Genomic DNA, 20,774 nt, shown 5'->3' with positions numbered 1-20,774 from the left:
GGTTAGAAAGGTAGATAACAATTTAGGCAAAAATTTTAAGGACTTTAGATATAAGCCAAGAAGTAGAAATGCTCAAGTATTTTATGGAAAATAAAAATCTATGGATTTATGGGAAGAAAATCAAGTCTTGAGGTCAAGGTTTGATAAAATGGAAAAGATCATAAAATGAATGGAAAATATTCTAAAAGGGAAAAATGAGCATAACCAAGGCTTAGGAACACAAAATCCATCAAATGACCCTAGAGGTTTGGGATACAAACCTAAGGCCAAGAAGAATATGACGCTTCATATCATAGGGTTCCATGTAGTTATGGAACCAACCCTAAGTCTAGGGGTCAAATACGAAGGATTCGGTTAGCTCACTAGCTGAGCATATTGTGAGCCCCTCAACCCAACGACTTCATATTCCTTTTAGGTATTTTGTATCACAGAAGATATTCTATATGCAAACCATACACTAAAAGCTTCAGGGATTGCGCATCCATTTTGATAAAAGTGTTAGAGCATCTTTACGGTCTATCTTTTTTGAGAAGTGCTTTGAGATTCGTGCATAAACAAACATAGCACTATAAAAAAAGGTCTCCATCTACAGACGCAGGTACGCGATACGACGCTACACAACTTTAGATACTCATAGCTACTGTTCATTTACGGTTACGTTCATCATCTTCAATCGAATTACTGACTTGAGCGTCGAAAGTTTTACGCCAGGACTCCTCCCTGGCATGGTTGCTAATGCTCCTTTTGATATGCAAGACCGCTCGGAGTCACTTTCTACTGAATTAGAGTCTTCAAGTAATTAACATTAGAGCTCCTTTTTCAGCCAACCATCTTCTCCGCATTTGGACCGGATCAATGATGTTAATTGATAAAATACACTACTTTAAAACTTAAGTGACTAGGTTGCATGACACATAGGTCTTTGAAGCTAGTAAATATAATTGACCTATGTTTCAAATAAATGCAGATCCAAAAGAGTTAAAAGAATTGAGATCAAGCAAGGCTATTATTCTAACTCATTACAAAAGTGAAAAATGTCAAAGCACAAATGGCACAGCTACAGACTTGTAATAATAAAAAAATTAATGACAAGAAAAGTAGAATCAACGGAGAGAAGCTCCAGTAGATACACCCTGAAAAGAAAGAAAACAGATCTACTATATTGAAATATAAGCATGGGTATCTACCTAACTGGTCTATTGAGAAATAAACCTTCACTACAACAAAAACCTTCATAGACATCAGTTTTCCACCGATGTCTATTACATTTTCGACCGATGTCTATGAAGGCGATGTAAAAGGTCTGCCATTTTAGACATCGGGTTAAAACTGGTGTAGTATCACTTAACGACATCGGGTGTAAAACCGATGTAAAATTATTTGTTAATAACACCAGTTTTGGCAGTGGTATACGACCGATTTAATATTAGTTAATGACATCGGTTTTGCAGCGGTGGAAAATCGATGTAATATCAATATTGTTTAACGACACAAATCCGATTTCCAAAATAGTGAAAAACCAATATTATCACCAAGAAAATCATAAAATTAAGTTAATATTATTAATTCACTAATAAAATCACAAATAAAAATGCACCGATGTATCTAAACACACCATGTCAATATCCATATAACCAACACATAAATATTCTTCTTACAACTTAAGAAGATAATAGATATTGTGCACATCAAGTCAGAATCCACATATTACACATAACTATTCTTCTTACAACATCAAAAGGTAATAGATAGTCTATACACAAATATGTTTCTTATTGGTGCCAACGTTATCCTTCTTGCTCTGTGCAGAGATTTAACTAAATCTTCCCCAGTAGTTTTATTTGTTAATAGATATTTCTCTTTATCTATTACTGGATGGGCACCTCTGCTTGTTTGATGTCCTGAGGGTGACAACTGATTGGTGATTCTTTGTTAAGGAGTCCTCCATCTTAAAGGAGCCACTGGAGGCTTTGAGTGTTGGTTGCTACTCGGAAAACGTAATGGTTCCACTGTACAAAATTTTGTACAAAGGTCTGAACCTTTTCCTAGCTACCATGTGTTCTTTTAAATTAAACTCAGATCGCCTGCGGAACTTAACACGTTTGATCCTAAGTTTAATTTATTTGTTCTTTTAGGTTTAGACTTGAATTTCCTGCGGAACTTAACACTTTCGATCCAAATCACCTAGGTTATTAATTCTATTAAATATTAATTTCCAAAATTGGCTTCCAGTACTGATGTGGCGAGGCACATGGCCTTCTTGGATATGGGAGCAACCACCACCGACTAGACAAAGCCTTTTAAGTAAAGCTAATATTTAATTTCCTTAAATAACTTTAGGTCAACCGAAAAGAACAATCAAATCACAAGGAAAAAGAAAAAAAAAGAACACAACATCGAAAACAAATTCGAAATACTAGAATCGCATGCCTCTTGTATTTGGTATTTTTACAAAGAAATAAAACTAGTATAATGCGGAAATTAAATACTAGTATACCTTTTCTTTTGCAAGCAAAAACCTCTAGGTCTTCTACCATATTCCTCTTCTAACCTCGGACGTTGTGTGGGCAACGATCTTCCGAGATGAGAAACCACCAAAGAACCTTCTTCTCCTCCTTGCAAGGTTCGGCCACAACAAGAGCACCTCCAAGGATGAAGAGATTCAACCACCACCAATGCTCCAAGGGATACTAGAAAAGAGGCTTCTTTTCTCTCCTTCTTCTCCTTCTTAGATCCGGCCACCAAAGCTATCTCCACCATGAGAAGGTTTCGGCCACACAAAGGAGAGGAGAGGAAAGAAGGGGCCGGCCACACCCAAGGAGAAAAGAGAGGAAGGAAAAAATAGAGGTTGTTCACCATGAAGCCTCCTCTACCCCCTCTTTTATAATCCTTGGTCTTGGCAAATAAGGAAAATTTAATAAAAACTTCCTTAATTCTTTTGCCATTGAAAAGGAAAATTTATTTAATTAAAAAAATTTTCTCTATTCAATTTACAATGGCCGGCCACTAATAAAATCTCCAAGCAAATAAAAATTTTAAACACAAATTAAAACTTCCTTATTTGCTTCCGGAAATTTTATAAAAATTTCTCCAATAATTTTTATCCCTTCATGATTGGTTAAAAGGAAATTTTATAAATTAAATCTTTCTTTAAACATGTGGATAATTTCCGGAAAGTTATCTCTAAAAATTAAAATCTCCTTTCAATCTACAAATAAGGAAAGATATCAAATCTTTTCTTAATCTTTTGTAGAAACTAATAAAAGAGAATTATTAATTTTTTAAACTTTTAAATCTTGAACATGGTTAAAAAGAAAGTTTTTACCAAAATTAAAATCAACCTTTTTAATCTACAAATAAGGAAAGAGATTTAGCTCTTCTCTTAATCTTTTGTAGAATCTTATAAAAGGAAAGATTTAAAATTTTAAACTCTCTTTTAAATCATGTTATCCACATAAGAAAAAATTTTTAAAAAAAATCCTTTTATTTTAATTTGGGCCGGCCACACTAAGCTTGAACCCAAGCTAGGGACAACCACCTTGAAGCACCCATGAACCAAACTTTGGCCGACCCTAGCTTGGTCTCCAAGCTAGCTTGGCCGGCCCCTACGGGATGGGTAAGAAAGTGGGTATAGGTGGGTATAGTACTCTATAATTAAGAGGCTACGATAGGGACCGAGAGGAGGAATTGGTTTTGGTCTCCCGATAAAATTAAGCATCCCGTGTTCGCTCCGAACACACAACTTAATTTTATCAATAATAATTCATTCCACTAGAGAACTATTATTGAACTACCGCACCAATCCCAAATTACATTTTGGGCTCCTTCTTATTATGAGTGTGTTAGTCTCCCTGTGTTTAAGATGTCGAATGCCCACTAATTAAGTGAGTTACTGACAACTCATTTAATTAATATCTTAGTCCAAGAGTAGTACCACTCAACCTTATCGTCATGTCGGACTAAATCCACCTGCAGGGTTTAACATGACAATCCTTATGAGCTCCTCTTGGGGACATTCTCAACCTAGATTACTAGGACACAGTTTCCTTCTATAATCAACAACACACACTATAAGTGATATCATTCCCAACTTATCAGACTTATTGATTTATCGAACTAAATCTCACCCATTGATAAATTAAAGAAATAAATATCAAATATATGTGCTTGTTATTATATTAGAATTAAGAGCACACACTTCCATAATAACTGAGATCTTTGTTCCTTTATAAAGTCAGTATAAAAGAAACGACCTCTAATGTTCCTACTCAATACACTCTAAGTGTACTAGTGTAATTATATAGTTAAGATAAACTAATACCTAATTACACTATGACCTTCCAATGGTTTGTTCATTTCCATTTTGGTCGTGAGCTACTGTTTATAAATTATAAGGTACTGATAACATGATCCTCTGTGTGTGACACCACACACCATGTTATCTACAATATAAATTAATTGAACAACTACATTTATCATAAATGCAGACATTTGACAAATGTGATTCTTATTTCTAGATAAATGTTTATACCAAAAGCTAGACTTTTAGTATACATCCTAACATTGGGAACTTTGCAACATCCTTCTTGGTTGTCCTCTCACCATTTAATTGATTCTCCAGTTCTCTTACCTGAATAGAATAAAATAGTCAATATGGATATAAAGCAGTTTATTGCTTATATAAGGGAAATTAAAGATGCTATAAATTCTACTCAAATAGAGATTGAAAATGAGATAAGTAACCTTTTGCTGGTAATTTTTACTTGTTTGCTCAGCTTCTTTGATATGCACATTTGAAATAATATGTTAAAGTGCAGGAAGCAAGGTCAATGACAAAGCTCTCATGGATGCAACTAAAATGGCAAGTACTGAAGTCCCCTCCATTAGCACAAGTGTGAATAGAAATGTTCAGAGCATCAACAACTCATTGATTCATGAGAGTTCTTGCATCCAAGAAGATCCAGGAGTTCACATGATCTTCTCTACTAAACCAACTAAATTTGCAAATTCAAATGATGAAGACCAATCCAGTCCTTGTAGAGTGCATTTCTGTAACGCCCGAAAATTCTCAAAACTATTTTAGGAATATTCTATGATTTTTATGGAATTATTAGATATTTTTCCGGAATTTTCCGAGTAGCGGAAGTAGCAAAAATTATTAGAAAAGTAAAATGGCTTAAGCGGGAATCGAACCCGAGACCTCTCAGGTCCGCTAAACCTTTTGTTAGCCTTAGAACCGGTGAACCCAGCAGGGCCGTGCTGAAAGGAAAGGGAATCAATTATATTTATAATTGGTTTGGCCGAATTAATTACTTAGTATAAATAGGAAATTTAAGTTGGGGTTTGGTTTATTTTTAATTTGGTTCGGCAACCTCTTCCCCTCCAAACCCTCACGCCGAACACCTCTCCCTCTCCTCCCTCTCTCGGCGCCAACCACAAGGAGAACTAGGGTTCCATCCCTAGGGTCCCAAGGTCACTTTCCGGCGACGATTTCAGCACAAGGACGTTCCCCTCCGTGAGTAGAGCACGTGGACGCGAGCGAATCATCGAGAAGTCGTCTCCACCGAAATTTCTAGCGATTAGATTTGTAAGAAATCTAGCACACAAGGTAAGAAACCCCTCACCTGCAGTATAAGTAGCTTTGGTTTGGTTGCATACTAGTTTAGCTATATGCTATTTTTATCGGACATAGGGTGATTTTGACTCTCCTCAGGATTAGGGATTTAGTGAGTACTTCTAGACGGGTCGGACACGTATTCTCCTTCAGGTGGGGTTCCTAGACATTGTCGGGTGCCTAGAAGTGGTCTCCCTAATAGAGGGGAGAGTTGGGGCACACTAGGTGTTCGATAAAATAGCTAGTTAAGTTAAAATGCAAATTAGGCATTTTAATAGCTCAGTTAAATGCATTAGAAGCATTTAAATCAGTAAATCAGTTTATTTTAGCTTATATGGGACTACGGTCCAATGGGTGGGCTCCCACAGTCGACTCTAGGTTCAGACAACCTAGCTCTAGGTTCAGATAACCTAGAAACAGCAAGTTAAAATAGTTAGCTATATTCAGTATTTTACTTTCAGTGGCACTGTACTGGATCAGATATCCATTGGGTTGGACTCCCACACTTGTCCCTAGGTTTAGATAACCTAGTTAACCCTACTAAATTCGGGACTTGCAAACCCGGGTCTAGTTAGGGATGCGCGCACAGCAAGTACAGTTGCCGGGCCCAAACAGCATGTTTAGTATTTTCACTTACTATATGTATATGGTTTTCAACCTTTCACAAAGTAGTTCGTGAATTCAGTACAGTCCTAGCAGTAGCTCAGTTTTTAGTATCAGCTTAGTTTTTTTCATTGATACAATGTGATTGATATCATGTTCAGCTTTAGATATGCCATGATTGTATGCTTATATGCCATGCCATGTTTAGTTTATTCAGTATACTTAGCATATCCTTTCAAACAGCATGATTTAAAATCATATTTGCATCGTATGCATGTTTTAGTGAGGTAGATGGTTTCTTACTAAGCTTTTTAACTTACAGATACTATTTTCCTTATACTGCAGATACTGGTAAAAGGAAAATGGACTAGCAGAGGAAGCTGGAGGCCAATGCGGAGATGGTGTGTGTGACAGGAACTGGAATAAAATATTCTTAGGGGACTTAGCAAGTTTAAACCGTAGAACTCTTTAGTGTTTTACTTTCATGCACGTTTAGTTGTGTAATGCTATGAATCAGTGAACTATGTGTCGTGTTAAGTTTAGAATACTAGTTTTATGTTATTAGAATGTTTCTCATGTAGTGTATAACTCATATGTGAGATTTTGGCATGCCCAAGTGCTGAAATCAGAGTTTCGTGAAATCGAACTATCCTTTGCTTAATACTGAGTTGCAGGTTTAGCCGGATCGGTCGACCGATCCATGCGCCGTAGAGTTGACCTCTATTATGGATCGGTCGACCGATCCATCAGGCGGTCAGAGAATCGACGGCTCACCGACGGTCACCGACCGATCGGTGAGCTGGATCGGTCAAGCCGATCGATCAGTCTGGATCGGTAGCGATCCCAGCATCTGCAGGCGACATATGGATCGGTCTCGCCGACCGATCCAGAGTTTCCGTGCGGTAACCTGGATCGATCACGGGATCGATCCGACAGGCCAATCGATCTATGGATCGATTGAAATGCCTGATTACAGTTAGCAGGCCATCCGAGAGGCATAGATTATCTTCCCTAGCATGTGTACAACTCCTAGGTACACCTAGAATATTAAGTTCAGCTTACAGTAATCAGTTTCGTAAAATTTTAATAAATCCAGATTTTTCGCAATAGTAATTTAGCACAGCATAACTGTAGCGATCGGCCTCGCAGCCTAGTCAGTAGGAGGCGGGTCGTTACAATTTCAAACGGAGCCTGCTCAATCTCTCACCAACCAACATAATATCAGAAAGTGGAATGCCTAAGACCCTTTTGCTAGCATATCAGAGAAATTTCTATGTTGTAATTGATCTGGTTCTCAATATAGCATTGATGAGAAAAAAATTTATGGCATTTACATATGTCTGCCCATGCTTGCACTTTGATTTGTAGAATGGAGAGTAACAATTTGCATACTTAATCATAAAGCAATTGTTTAAATTGATTGTTTTATTATGTGAGATGCACAGATGCACTTATTCCAATATTTTTTTAAGTGAAGGCCAATGGCCTGCCCATATTAACAATATGTGTGTGTATGCAAATAACACTAGAACTTTAGTAACGCCACTTTCAGTTATTGATCAGATGATGATGGTGAACCATTTTGTCTAACTCAATTTTAAGGTGGATAATTTTGACAGTGCATTAAAGCATATGACATGCATGCGTCAGATGATTAAGATTTGATGAATATTAACACTCCCTCCACAAAAATCTAGCAAAATGAGACATAAGGACATAAATAGTAGTGAGAAAACAAATACATTGGTGTACCTCTATTTGACAATAATTCATTCAAATGACTATGAGCATTAGAAGGAACCTATATGGAATATGTGGGTTCTTGGAGGCAAGAGCAGAGATCACATCTCCCAAAGCTGATAGAACCTATATGGAATATGTGGGTTCTTTACCTCCTTTTCAAGCATACTAGAGTACCTTGACAATACAAACTAAATCAGATAAACAGAAGTAGTTTTTTTTTTATGTATAAGATCCTATATCACTGATATCAAGATGTTCAAGTCTAAAAAGGATATGTGATTCACATCCTGTTTTCACAACATCAAAAAGCTAAAAGAGAAAAATAAATCAAAAGCATTTTGCCAATATGGTTCAATTTTCTTCCTGTAGACAATGCATGCCATTTGAAATTTAATCACAAACAGGGTGGATATACAAACAAGATCACAATTCAAGCCATTGGATGTGAATATAGTAATAGCAATATAGCTCAACCACAATGAAACGTCACCAAAATAACAAAAGCAATCTAGCTCAACTCATAGTGAAACTTATACTCATAAGACAAAAAGGTAATTTAATAATATCAAAATCAAACCAAATCATGAGAAAAGGCTCAAATAAGATTAAAGCACAATTAAGATTAACCCAAACCTAAAATTAACTTGGGTTCATCCTTCAATAAATCAAAATTGATCTAAAAATCTCTACTGAAAGTCCTAATCCAAGTGTGCCTTGAGTGACCCTCCATAATGATAATCCATTCAAATCGAAGCTTCTCATACTAAGGAATATAACAGAACCTGCAAACTGAATCCAAAATAAATAAACTATTTGGTATTCAATTTAGGTAGTAAGAGTTCACAATTCAGCCTGATGACATAACTAGCCCATCAAGGGATACAGAGTGTGATTATATCCACTGTAGAATTTATATACTTTCAGGACCACACCGCATCTTCTCACAAATTTTCCATAGAAAATATATGGAAAGGAGAGAATTAGAAAAACCTGAACATTGAGCATACAGGTTATACAGTCCTATGTCATGCGAATGAGACTAGAAAATGCAATTAATAAACTGGAAATCAGAAAAGCAAGAGTTACATTTAGAAGCCAAGACATTATAACTTTGCCACGTGCTCAAGAAAGACTCAATTCCAGATGCAATCTATAAGATCCTGATGTATCTAAAACTAATACCAGAAAAGGGATTATATTTCAGAAAATCAACAAACAAAAGCGTTAAGATATACAAAATTAGAGTAAAAAAATGCCAAGTTAGGCTAGAAAGCCAAAGAGATAATACTTTGGACCTGATTAAGAAATTCATCATGCCAATTATCAAGAGTGTCAAATGATCTTCGGACATTAACATCATAGACCAAGATGCAGCAGTCAACTCCTCTATAGAATGCAACACCAAGACTCTGGAATCTTTCTTCTCCTGCAGTATCCCAAATCTAGACCACAAAATGATGCACAATTCAAGCACTAAATTAAGGAACCAATAAGAAGCTTGCCAATGGTTCGTTCAATTTCAAACTCACCTGCAAGGTAACGAGTCTGTCATCAACAAGAATTTCCTTGGTGACAAAATCAGCGCCAATGGTGACCTTATACTGCTGCGTGAACTTTTTGTGCACATATCTAATGGTGAGGTTTAAGAGACCACTAAATGCAGATAGAAGGCTACACAATAATTAGACCATGGGAACTTGTTGCCTACTTGTGGGTAGACCCGATTACCAGCAGGATCCAAACCGGGTTATACCCGTAATTGGATCAATAGGGCGGCTAGCCGTTACCCGTTGACCTGTTATATATTTTGAATGTTGAAAAAATCGTGAAAGCAAGGAAGGAGAACTGTTCGTAGGTGGCCTCGGCTTTCTCCGGCGGCGCTCCAGCGACTGTTGCTGAGATGCAAGGACAACAAGGAAAGGAAAAGGTGGCCGTGGTTGGCTTCAAAAACAAAAGGGAAATGGGAGAATAAGAGAGGCTGCCGTTGAGAAAAAAAGGAGAAGGGAGGCTGCCGTTGAGAAAAAAAAGGAGAGGAAGAGATGGGGGAAGCAGAAAGAGAGAAGAGCGTGGGAGGGAAAAGAGATAAGAGAAAAGAAAAATTTATTTAAAAAATTTATATTTTATTTTGAATGAATAGATTTTAAAACTGGATTATTAGAGTATTTAGAACTTTTCCATGGTCCTTCGTTATCATATCGGCGTCACGTCAGTATTTTAATATTTTAACATTTTTATTTTAAAAATTAAAAATATTTAATAAAATTTTAAAAAAACAACGAAGAAGTGGCTCCATGAACACAGAGCCACTTCCTCATAATTAACGAAGGAGCTCCTTCGGTGGAGCCATGTCATAATGGGAGCTCTGTGTGGATGTTATTATCTTAATTCATTTAAATTCAAAATGATCCTTACTTTTGAAACTATTTAATGTATTTAATTTAAACTCAATCCTAACTTTAATTCAACACATTCCTTATGTCTTATTTAATTGTTCTATTTTTATCTATTCAAAATTTTACTAAAAATTTAAATTTAAATTTTTAATATTTTTAAATATAAAATATAAATAACAATCTTGAATTGTGATGAATCATAAATCGAATCGTGAACCATAATCGTCTTAGACGATTAAGATTAAAAATTGATCTATCAAAACCATTGAACGGTTTAATTCTGAACTATGGTTGGATCTTGTTGTGGGACTTGCCCCACTTGAACATAATACGATTCCAAAGCAGTATTCATAGTGAGGAGAAAATTAGGGTACCAAATAGGTTGGTAACCAAAGATCAACAAGTAAAGCAGAAAATTAAGTTTAAGAAATCTTCCAATATCCGCAAAAGGATTGGTTTTAGCTGTAGAAAAAAATCAAATATAAATGAGGCACAACAAGGAAAGCTTCCGAGTATGAATGCAGAACAAGCTAAGGTATAGGAACTCAGGAGCATTGTGTAAATATTGACATGTCAATCTGGTGTGAAATACAAGTGCATGGAATATTTGCACCTCTTGCTATTCATATTTTAAGAAAGGTTTGAGGTTATAATAGTTGTGCTTAATGCATGATGAAAACCACATGCATTTGCAGAATTAAAGCAACATATATATGTCAGCCCAGACTGTCGATTTCATTTCATTTCATTTCGAACTCAAAAAGATAAAGTAGAGTAGGAGCATTGAATTCCATATTAACTGAAAGAAGGTTGAACTGGTTGGTCTGCATATTTATAGGAGCAACTGTCACGTCCCAGAGGAGTCTCTGTCCGAAGAAATTTCGGCAACATCTCCCCTGTACGGCGGACAATATGAAACTTTCTACATATCACATATACATCAGCCACAAGCGGCTGGAATGATAACAAAAATAAAAAAAACAAACACCACGCAGTTTATAAAGATATTCAGCCTCTGGCTGTCACAACCACGCAGTTAATAATAGTAATCAATAACAATAGGACTCTGACTCGAAATCCACCCTACTCCACTACACTCGTAAAGCTCAAATCTAACGAACTCACCTCTTCTGCAGTCCAGGCAGGCACGTAGTAGAATGAAATCCAATATCATATCAAAAATCCATCAAAAGGTATCACTCCATACAATATCCATAGGAAAAATCCAAAGACAATACTAAAACAAAGTCTGATATAGAAAAATGCCAAATAAAAACAAATAACGAACTAGTAGAGAACTGGCTCTACGTGCAGATGGGGGACTGAACTCTCCGGACAACTTCAACCTGAAAATATCAATAATGGAGGCGGGTGAGTCCAACACTCGGCAGTACAACTGATATGCATAATAAAACAAATAATAGACAACACTAATCATGCGTACATCTGTGAGAAGGAATGAACATAACTGAAATCGGGAGATAACTGTACTAACCGGAATCAAGGTATAAAGGTAACCGGGTCATCAAAAAAATCATAATCTGTATGCATGTCAATCAAATGCATCCATACAAATGCAGCATATAAGTGCAGCAATCACAACAATAAAATGCAATAAATGCATATGGTGACCGTGCACTCGGACATCACCGCTCCTGACAGTGACTGAGTGGACGGAATGATGTCGGAGTACTCCTGTCCTCTGTCCCCAAATCATAAATGGGGGAGCTCAATGCTCTCATCTCTCGGTACACAATGACGGGGAGGATATCTCTGCCGGCTACCACGCTGAGTCTCCTGACCAACGTAGCCAAACAGAGTCCACCATCCGCCGGCTACAGCGCGGAACTGACTGCCGGCTACCACGCTGAGTCACCTGACCAACGGAGCCAAACAGCAGAACCGCCACACACCTGCCTGATATACCACTAATCCATGGGTGGTGGTGGTGTGTGCAGTACATGTAACTGGCGATGGGCTCAACCATAGTGGAGCCGACAATCGCACAGCATGCAAACATGATGCATGATACTAAGCATGGCAATCTCATGAATAGCATAGCAAGATCCATACATAAATAAAAGGTGTACCACAAGTCAATGTATCAGATGGAAGGTACACAAACAGATAGGGTATCATATAAACCCTAGGTCCTGAACATGATGTATCATATGGTTGGGTCACTACCGAAAGCATGTATGGTCAGGTCAATAATAACATGCAGTGCATAATAAATAAACAAACAACATGTAACAGATCATGTAGTGACCAACCGAATCAAAAGGATAACACAATCATTGCTATATGTTAAACACTTTATTATGCATATCAAAAGACATAAGTCAAAGTACCCGCCTCCAATAAAGTGGTCCAATCCGGTAATCAAGATACTCGTCGAGATACCGTCCCGAATCAAAGTCTTGCTAATTATATACAATTTAATTAGCTAAATCGAATCCCTGAAATCTAACTTAAATACAAACCCAAATTTATAAACCTCAATTGGATCATCAATTAACTTATCCAAATGGAATACAACAAATACATTTATAAATCTAATATCAACTAATCAACTGATACTATCCATTACTATTAATGAAATTCAATGTAGAATGGAATCACCTCTAAACTCACCTAAAAATCTGGATGTATCACTTTTAAATCCAAGGTCGAAGAATTTCCAATTGACACAGTTGAAAACCTGGCTGCTGGAAATCCAAAAACAATTAGCACATGATCCAACTACAAAAGATGGTTGCTACTGGAATTAGAACAAGTGACCTCACTACTAGGGCACGGGTTAAAGGCTTCAGCAGTAGGGAACTAGGCCCAGGTGAGCAAGCAACGATCTAGGGTTCGGCTGGCCGGTAATAGAGCGAACGACGGCGGCACTGTGCAGAGAAACAGCGGCGGCAGTACACCCAACTAGGGCACTGTGGTCGGCTGAAAGAAAAATCATGCAGTTGAATTAGGCACAGAAAGGAACCCCAAAACTTGAGTTGCTACTGCTAACCGAAGACTTACCTAATCTTCTGAATTCTGGCAATCTAGGGCAGAGACAAAAAAAATGAGGGTGCTGGTTCTTCCTGCCGGCGAGTTCTTGTGGCTAGCTGGTCGGCAATGTCAGTGCTAGGGTTCGGACACAGAAAGAAGAGAAACCCGGTGGCGGCGTCGGCGCTAGGCTCGGGTGCCGGCACAGAAAATCGGCCGTGAACTCACACCAGGGCAGAGGAAGAAAGGGTGATGCACAGTGATCGGCGCTAGGGCACCGGGGGGGTTTGCGGCGCTGCTCCGTGCGTCATCGGCGGCTAGGGCATAGGCCGGAGTTCGCTCGGCTGAGGCTTCGCGCGGGCACAGGCACAGAGAGGAGAAAGAAATCGGCTCTGCGGCGGAAGAGCAGTGGCGTCGGGCAGAAGAAATGAAGAAGAGGAGAACTGCTGGGCCGGCTGTTAGGGCACGGAGGAGATCGGGCGCGCGGCGAGGGCTCGGGCAGGAGTTGTCGCGCGTGGGAAGGAAGAAACGGCGAGGATGAGAGAATCGGCGAGGATGAGAGGAAATAAAGAAAAAATATAAAGAAAAAGAAAAGGAAAAAGGAAAAGAAAATAAAACTTTTCCTTATTAAAACTGGGTAGCCTAAACAGGCTTTTACGGGCCCCATCTTGATCCCCGTTAACTCGTCCATACGAGCTCCGAAAAATTTCCAAAAATTCCCTTATTAATATTCGCCTATTTTCAGTATTTTACATTCTCCCCCACTACTAAAAATTTGGTCCCCAAATTTCGTTATCTACCATCAGCAAACACTAACAACAGGTATAGAGTATAAATACCGAACGGTAAATAAATCACATACCTCAAGTGAAAAGATGGGGATATCGAGCTCGGATAGTATCCTCGAGCTCCCAAGTAGCCTCCTCGTCTGAATGATTCTGCCATCCCATTTTAACCAGCCGGATAGTCTTGTTCCGCAACTGACGCTCTTTCCGGTCGAGTATCCGTACCGGAATCTCCTCATAAGTAATGTCAGGCTGAACTGGAACTGGAATATCTGCCAGCACATGCGTCGGGTCGGGCACGTATCTCCTCAGCATAGATACGTGAAATACATCGTGGACGCCTGACAGGGACGGTGGTAGTGCCAGTCGGTAAGCTACTGCTCCGATCCTCTCCAAGATCTCGAAAGGACCAATGTACCGCGGAGCTAGCTTACCTCTGATGCCAAATCTCTTCACCCCTTTCGTTGGTGAAACTCGCAGAAATACATGGTCACCAACAGAGAACTCTAGTGGTCTACGTCTCCGATCAGCGTAACTCTTCTGGCGATCCTACGCCTCTGACATCCTTCGTCTGATAGTACGGACCAACTCTGCATCCTGCTGAACTCTCTGAGGTCCCAACAACTGGGCCTCTCCAACCTCATCCCAGAGGACGGGTGTCCGACAAGGTCTACCATACAACGCCTCAAACGGTGCCATCTGAATAGCCGAATGAAAGCTGTTGTTGTAAGCAAACTCTACTAACGGCAGATGGTCCTCCCAACTGCCTCCAAAATCCATAACACATGATCTCAGCAAGTCCTCAAGAGTCTGAATAGTCCGCTCTGACTGTCCATCTGTCTGTGGATGGAAAGCTGTACTAAGTCGGAGATGTGTACCCAAGGCCTGCTGCAGACTCTGCCAGAAACGAGACGTAAACCGTGGATCTCTATCCGAAATGATACTCAACGGAACACCATGTAGTCTGATGATCTCCCGACAATATAGATTTGTCAATCGATCCAGGGGATCAGTCCTCCGGATCGCTAAGAAATGCGCGGATTTGGTTAATCGATCAACGATTACCCAAATCGCATCATGGCCTCGTCGTGTCCTCGGCAATCCTACCACAAAGTCCATGGTAATGTGATCCCACTTCCACTCAGGAATAGGAATCCGTTGAAGTAATCCTGCAGGTCTCTGATGCTCAGCCTTCACCTGCTGACAGATAAGACATCTAGCTACGAAATCCGCGATGTCTTTCTTCATACCGTTCCACCAGTTGGAACGTCTCAAGTCTCGATACATACGGGTCCCGCCTGGATGGATCGCAAATCGAGAGCGGTGTGCCTCCTGAAGTAGCTCCTGTAAGACCGGATGAGACTGAGGTACGCATAATCTGCCTCGGAAGTATATAACACCCTCCACGTCTCGTGTAAACTCGGTCTGCTGCCCGGAAGCTATCTGACTACCAATGAACTGACAATGTTGATCACCAGCCTGAGCCTCTCGGATCTTCGTCCTGATCGACGACTGAGCAACCATGGTAACCAAAATACCCTGCTCTGTAGATCCCTGCTCCTCCAAGTCTAACTCAGAAAAATTCTGAATCAAGTCCGTGACTGAAGTTCGGTGGCAAGCCAAAGTCGCTCTGGACTTCCTGCTGAGTGCATCGGCAACCACATTAGCTTTCCCTGGGTGGTAGCTAATGGTACAATCGTAGTCCTTCAGGAACTCCATCCATCTCCTCTGTCGGAGATTAAGCTCCTTCTGAGTGAAAATATATTTGAGACTCTTATGATCAGTGAGAATCTCAAATGTGATACCATATAAATGATGTCGCCAAAGCTTCAGAGCAAAAATGATGGCAGTTAACTCCAAGTCATGAACTGGGTAGTTCTTCTCATGCTCCTTCAATTGACGAGAAGCATAAGAGACTACTCTGCCGTGCTGCATTAGAACAGCACTCAAACCCTGAAGAGAAGCGTCGGTATAGAGTACAAATCCATCCTCTCCAGAAGGTAGAACCAAAACTGGAGCCGACACTAATCTCCGCTTCAGCTCCTGAAAGCTGATCTCGCAATCCTCGGACCATGTGAACTTCACCCTTTCCTGGTAAGACGTGTCAACGGCATAGCAATACGCGAAAAACCCTCAACAAAACATCGGTAATATCCTGCTAGTCCTAAAAGCGGATCTCAGACCGACTTCCGCCCTAACTGGTGACCTCGATCTTCCGAGGATCAATGAAATACCGCTAGAAACCACGTGTCCCGTAAAACCGATCGAGGATAACCGAATGCACACTTGTGAACTTCGCCATACTGATGTCGCCTAAGAATCTCTAAAACTGCGAAGATGTCGCGTGCTCCTCCTCGAATGCGAGAGAGACCAATATGTCATCAATGAAAATGATAACAAACCGATCAAGATACTCCAAATATGCGGTTCATCAAATCCATAAACACCGCTGAGCATTGGTAAGCCCAAATGGCATTACCAAAACTCATAATGACCGATCGAGTACGGAAGTCGTTTCAATATCCGAGTCTCGACTCACTGATGATATCCGGATCGCAGATCAATCTTAGAATACACCGATGTACCTCGAGCTGATCAAACAAATCCTCGATCCGTGGTAAAGGATATTTATTTCGACGGTCACTGCATTCAGCTGTCTGTAATCAATACATAACCTCATGGTGCCGTCCTTTTTCTAGAGGATGAGGTTGCTCCGGGAGTGATTGACCCACAACCTCAAGGTTATTTGATATCGACTTCATTTGTTGCTAGTAATCGATGATGGAAGTTTCTCCTTTTCTAGCAGTTTGAAGTTGCAACGGAATTGCATCACTCGTGCCTTCGATTGGGAGGAGAACATTTTCTCTAGGGAGAGCCAAAGACTCTGTGATGAGGTGCACGAAAACCCCGACACATGTGCCAAGATGGTTTCGGAAATGAGTGGAGAGAAGCCAACTAAGGAGATGCTGATCTTGTTGCTCCCAGACGAGATAATAAAAGCCCATGCCAAGAATAATATCAAAATCGACCATTTCTAATACTAAAAGATCCACTGTAAGTATTAGGTTGCCAAAATCTAACGGGCAACCTCGACCTCTGGGTGACTCCAATGAATCACCGACGGTAGGGAGACGGTCAATCGCTGGGGTCCGAGAGTGGGTAATCTACCAACCTCCCGCATAAAAGTGCGAGATATAAATGAATGCGAGCTACCAGTATCTATCAGTATATCTGCAGATAAGGCATAAATAGAAATCATACCGCGGAAAACGGCTGCGCATCCTCTCTCGTCATCGCATGAACACGCCCGCCTCTCGGAGGAGGAGGAGGTATCGCCGCGGCCGGCGGGCCGCGTAAGCTCGCCATCGAGGTCAGGCCGATACTACGCCGAGAAGACCGAGAGACGGCGATCGATACTGGTACCGGCCGACCGAGTCTGCATGACCTATAGGCTGAGGTCGATCCGACACGCCTCGGCCGGATAATAAAGTCTCGAACAGAACTCGGGGTGCTCGAAGACGGAGTACTCGTCCAAGCATACCAAATGCTGCCGCAGTGAAGCACTCCGGCTGTGCAAAGGTTGGGCTCTATGCCTCCTCGATAAGTACCGGACCGACTGTCCTCCATGATCCGCCCCTCCGAAGTAATATGCCGAGTCTTCTGACAATCCTGCGCTTTAATGAAAGTAACCGATCGTCCCAGAATGATCAAGTGACATGATCTCGACCCACATCCAAACAAAGAATGTCGGGCGGGTTGTTTCCTGCTCATTGGAAGACCGGAAACGTCCTGAAGAAGACTGCCCTGATTTCTGAGGTTTAAGTGATACCCCAGATGTACCCTGATATGATCGACTACGCCTGCTCTGCTGTGATGTAGCCTGAGGCTGCTGAATCTGACCAGATGTCTGACTCGGATGCTTCCTTTTCCTATCCGGAAAAACTCTCTGCTGAGCTGACTCAATAATGAGGGCTCTATCCAACATCTCCGCATAAGATGTGATACCAAGACCGACAAGTCTTAGTTGCAAATGTCCATCCAGCCCCTGAATGAACTGCTGCATACGTGAACTGTCCTCAGCAACTAGCTCTGGACAAAATCTGGCCAATCTGTCAAACTCTGCATTATACTCAGTCACTGTCCGATTATTCTGTCGTAAACTCAGGAAATCCTGTCGACGAGCCATCTGATAAGCTCGTGGAAAGAAACGGCTCTCAAAAGCCTCTCTGAATCTGGCCCAAGTGATGTTCTGCTCACCGATGATGGAACGCTGAGTAAGCCACCAAGTGTCGGCCGCGTCCCGTAAGTGAAAAGCAGCCAGCTCTGCTTTCTCCCACTCGGAGCAAGCAATATAAAAGAAAGTCCGCTCCATAGTCTCAATCCAAGACAAAGCCACACTTGGATCTCTATCTCCTCCGAAGAGTGTGAATCGACTCTTCATCGATTCTGCCAAAACTGGAATCCTGGCTCGTGCCGCGGCAATATCAGTGAGGTGTGTCGGAACGACTGGCGGAACTGGCGGAACCACTGGAGCTGGTGCTACGGGTGGTACCGGTGCATATACTAGAGGAGGTACTCCCGGTGCTACTGGGTAAACTGGAGAATATGCTGTCGGTGGCACTGTAGGGTGAATGTAGGTGGCCGCGGCTGGAGATACAGTAGGCACTGGTACCGGATGTGAAGCAACCAGTATCCCTAATGCCGGAGCTGCTGGGTACACGATAGGTACTAGGGGCACAGGCGCCGCTGATGCCGGGTACACTGTAGGCCTAGGTGGCGGTGGTGCCGAGTACGCAATAGACTGAGCTGGAGCTGGTGTCGGATATGCTAATGGTATCCCTGGTGGTACCGGAAATACAGGAGCAGTGGATACTGTCGGCACTGAGGTAGGCACCCCAAGGAGCCATCGGAGTCTCAAGGCCCGCCAACTGCAGATGCCGAGTCCGTCTCGACCGATGTGCTCACTTCTAGAGGCATCTCGTATATCCGAGATCCCGCAGCCTCGTGACGTGCTCGCCCAAAGACCACGCTCGCAAGAATACGCTAGATCACCTCATATCATAAATTATATTACGATATTACTACGGTATAAACAATTACCAAAATGACACCATACCTAATTGTCTCGAGATGTTCCGTCATCGTCCATTTCAAATTGACCTCGAAATTCGTACGAGAAAACAACACCGAAATCCATATAAATCAATAACGGAAGTCCATAACAAAATCGAAACGGAAAATCCGTGCAACCAAAAATAACGCCCAGACTAATCTGTCTCGCAACTAGGGCTAGTATAAAATGTCTAAAATATCACACCCTGCTCTGATACCAATGAATTGGTATCGGATAAATCCAAAATCCAACACACGGAATCAAATAAATATCGCCAAACTTAGGCGCGCTGATACCCAATAAACTGATATCGATTATTCAAAGTATCCATAATACGAAAACAAAAATCGTATAAATCCAGAACACATAGCAAGTATCGTACCTCTCCGATACCACTAATTTTCACGCCCAGGAGTCTCTCCAAAGAAATTTCAAGATCTCCCTATACGGCATGACAATATGAAACTTTCTACATATCACATATACATCACCACAGGCGACTGGAATGATAACAAAATAAAAAACAAACACCACGCAGTTTATAAAGATATGGCTGTCACAACCACGCAGCTAATAATAGTAATCAATAACAATAGGACTCGACTCGAAATCTACCCCACTACACTCGTAAAGCTCAAATCCAACGAACTCACCTCTTCTGCCGAGCGAGCACGTAGTAGAATGAAATCCAATATCATAGCAAAAATCCATCAAAAGGTATCACTCCATACAATATCCATAGGTTAAAATCCAAAGACAATACTAAAACAAAGTCCGATATAGAAAAGGCCAAATAAAAACAAATAACGAACTAGTAGAGAACTGGCTCTACGTGCGGATGGGGAGCCAGCGACTGGAACTGCTCCGGACAGCTTCAACCTGATATCTCTTGATAACTATTCAGCAATGACCCATACATAATAAAACAAATAATGTATAAAGGAAAGAGACTCAAATACTAGAATGAAATCACGAAATGCTAGTCAAGAACTATAAAAATACATCCAATAAAGTTCTCGTCGGAAACGATCCAGATGTGAAAAAATCTCATACATCCATATAAATGCAGCAATCACAAACAATAAATGCATATGGTGACCGTGCACTCTGACATCACTGCTCCTGCAGAGCGACCGAGTGGACGGGATGCTGTCGGAGTACTCCTGTCCTCTGTCCCCAAATCATAAATGGGGGAGCTCAATGCTCTCATCTCCCGGTACACAATGACGGGGAGGATATCTCTGCCGGCTACCACGCTGAGTCTCCTGACCAACGGAGCCAAACAGAGTCCATCATCTGCCGGCTACCACGCTGCTATACTAAATGCCAACGGAGCCAAACAGAGCGGAACTGACTGTCGGCTACCACGCTGAGTCCTCAGACCAACGGAGCCAAACAGCAGAACCACCACACACCTGCCTGATATACCACTAATCCATGGGTGGTGTGTGCAGTACATGTAACTGGCGATGGGCTCAACCATAGTGGAGCCGACAATCGCACAGCATGCAAACATGATGCATGATACTAAG

The 20,774-nt window shown here is 41.1% G+C and overlaps 1 protein-coding gene across 1 annotated transcript; it reads right to left on the bottom strand.

Moving 5' to 3' along the window:
• Positions 1-9,225: 9,225 nt before the first annotated feature.
• On the bottom strand, positions 9,226-17,495 carry LOC122022903 (ras-related protein Rab7-like). The gene is made up of 4 exons (XM_042581011.1): positions 17,391-17,495; positions 9,748-9,755; positions 9,490-9,631; positions 9,226-9,402 (listed from the first exon to the last, which is right to left on the bottom strand). Exons 1-4 carry the CDS (start codon positions 17,493-17,495, stop codon positions 9,226-9,228), a joined length of 432 nt encoding a protein of 143 aa, XP_042436945.1.
• Positions 17,496-20,774: the final 3,279 nt, after the last annotated feature.

Source organism: Zingiber officinale, chromosome 9B, assembly GCF_018446385.1.
Source record: "Zingiber officinale cultivar Zhangliang chromosome 9B, Zo_v1.1, whole genome shotgun sequence".
In the NCBI taxonomy this organism is placed as follows: Eukaryota; Viridiplantae; Streptophyta; class Magnoliopsida; order Zingiberales; family Zingiberaceae; genus Zingiber; species Zingiber officinale.
The sequence above is the reverse complement of the archived record's forward strand: the minus strand, read 5'-3'. Positions and strand labels throughout refer to the sequence as shown.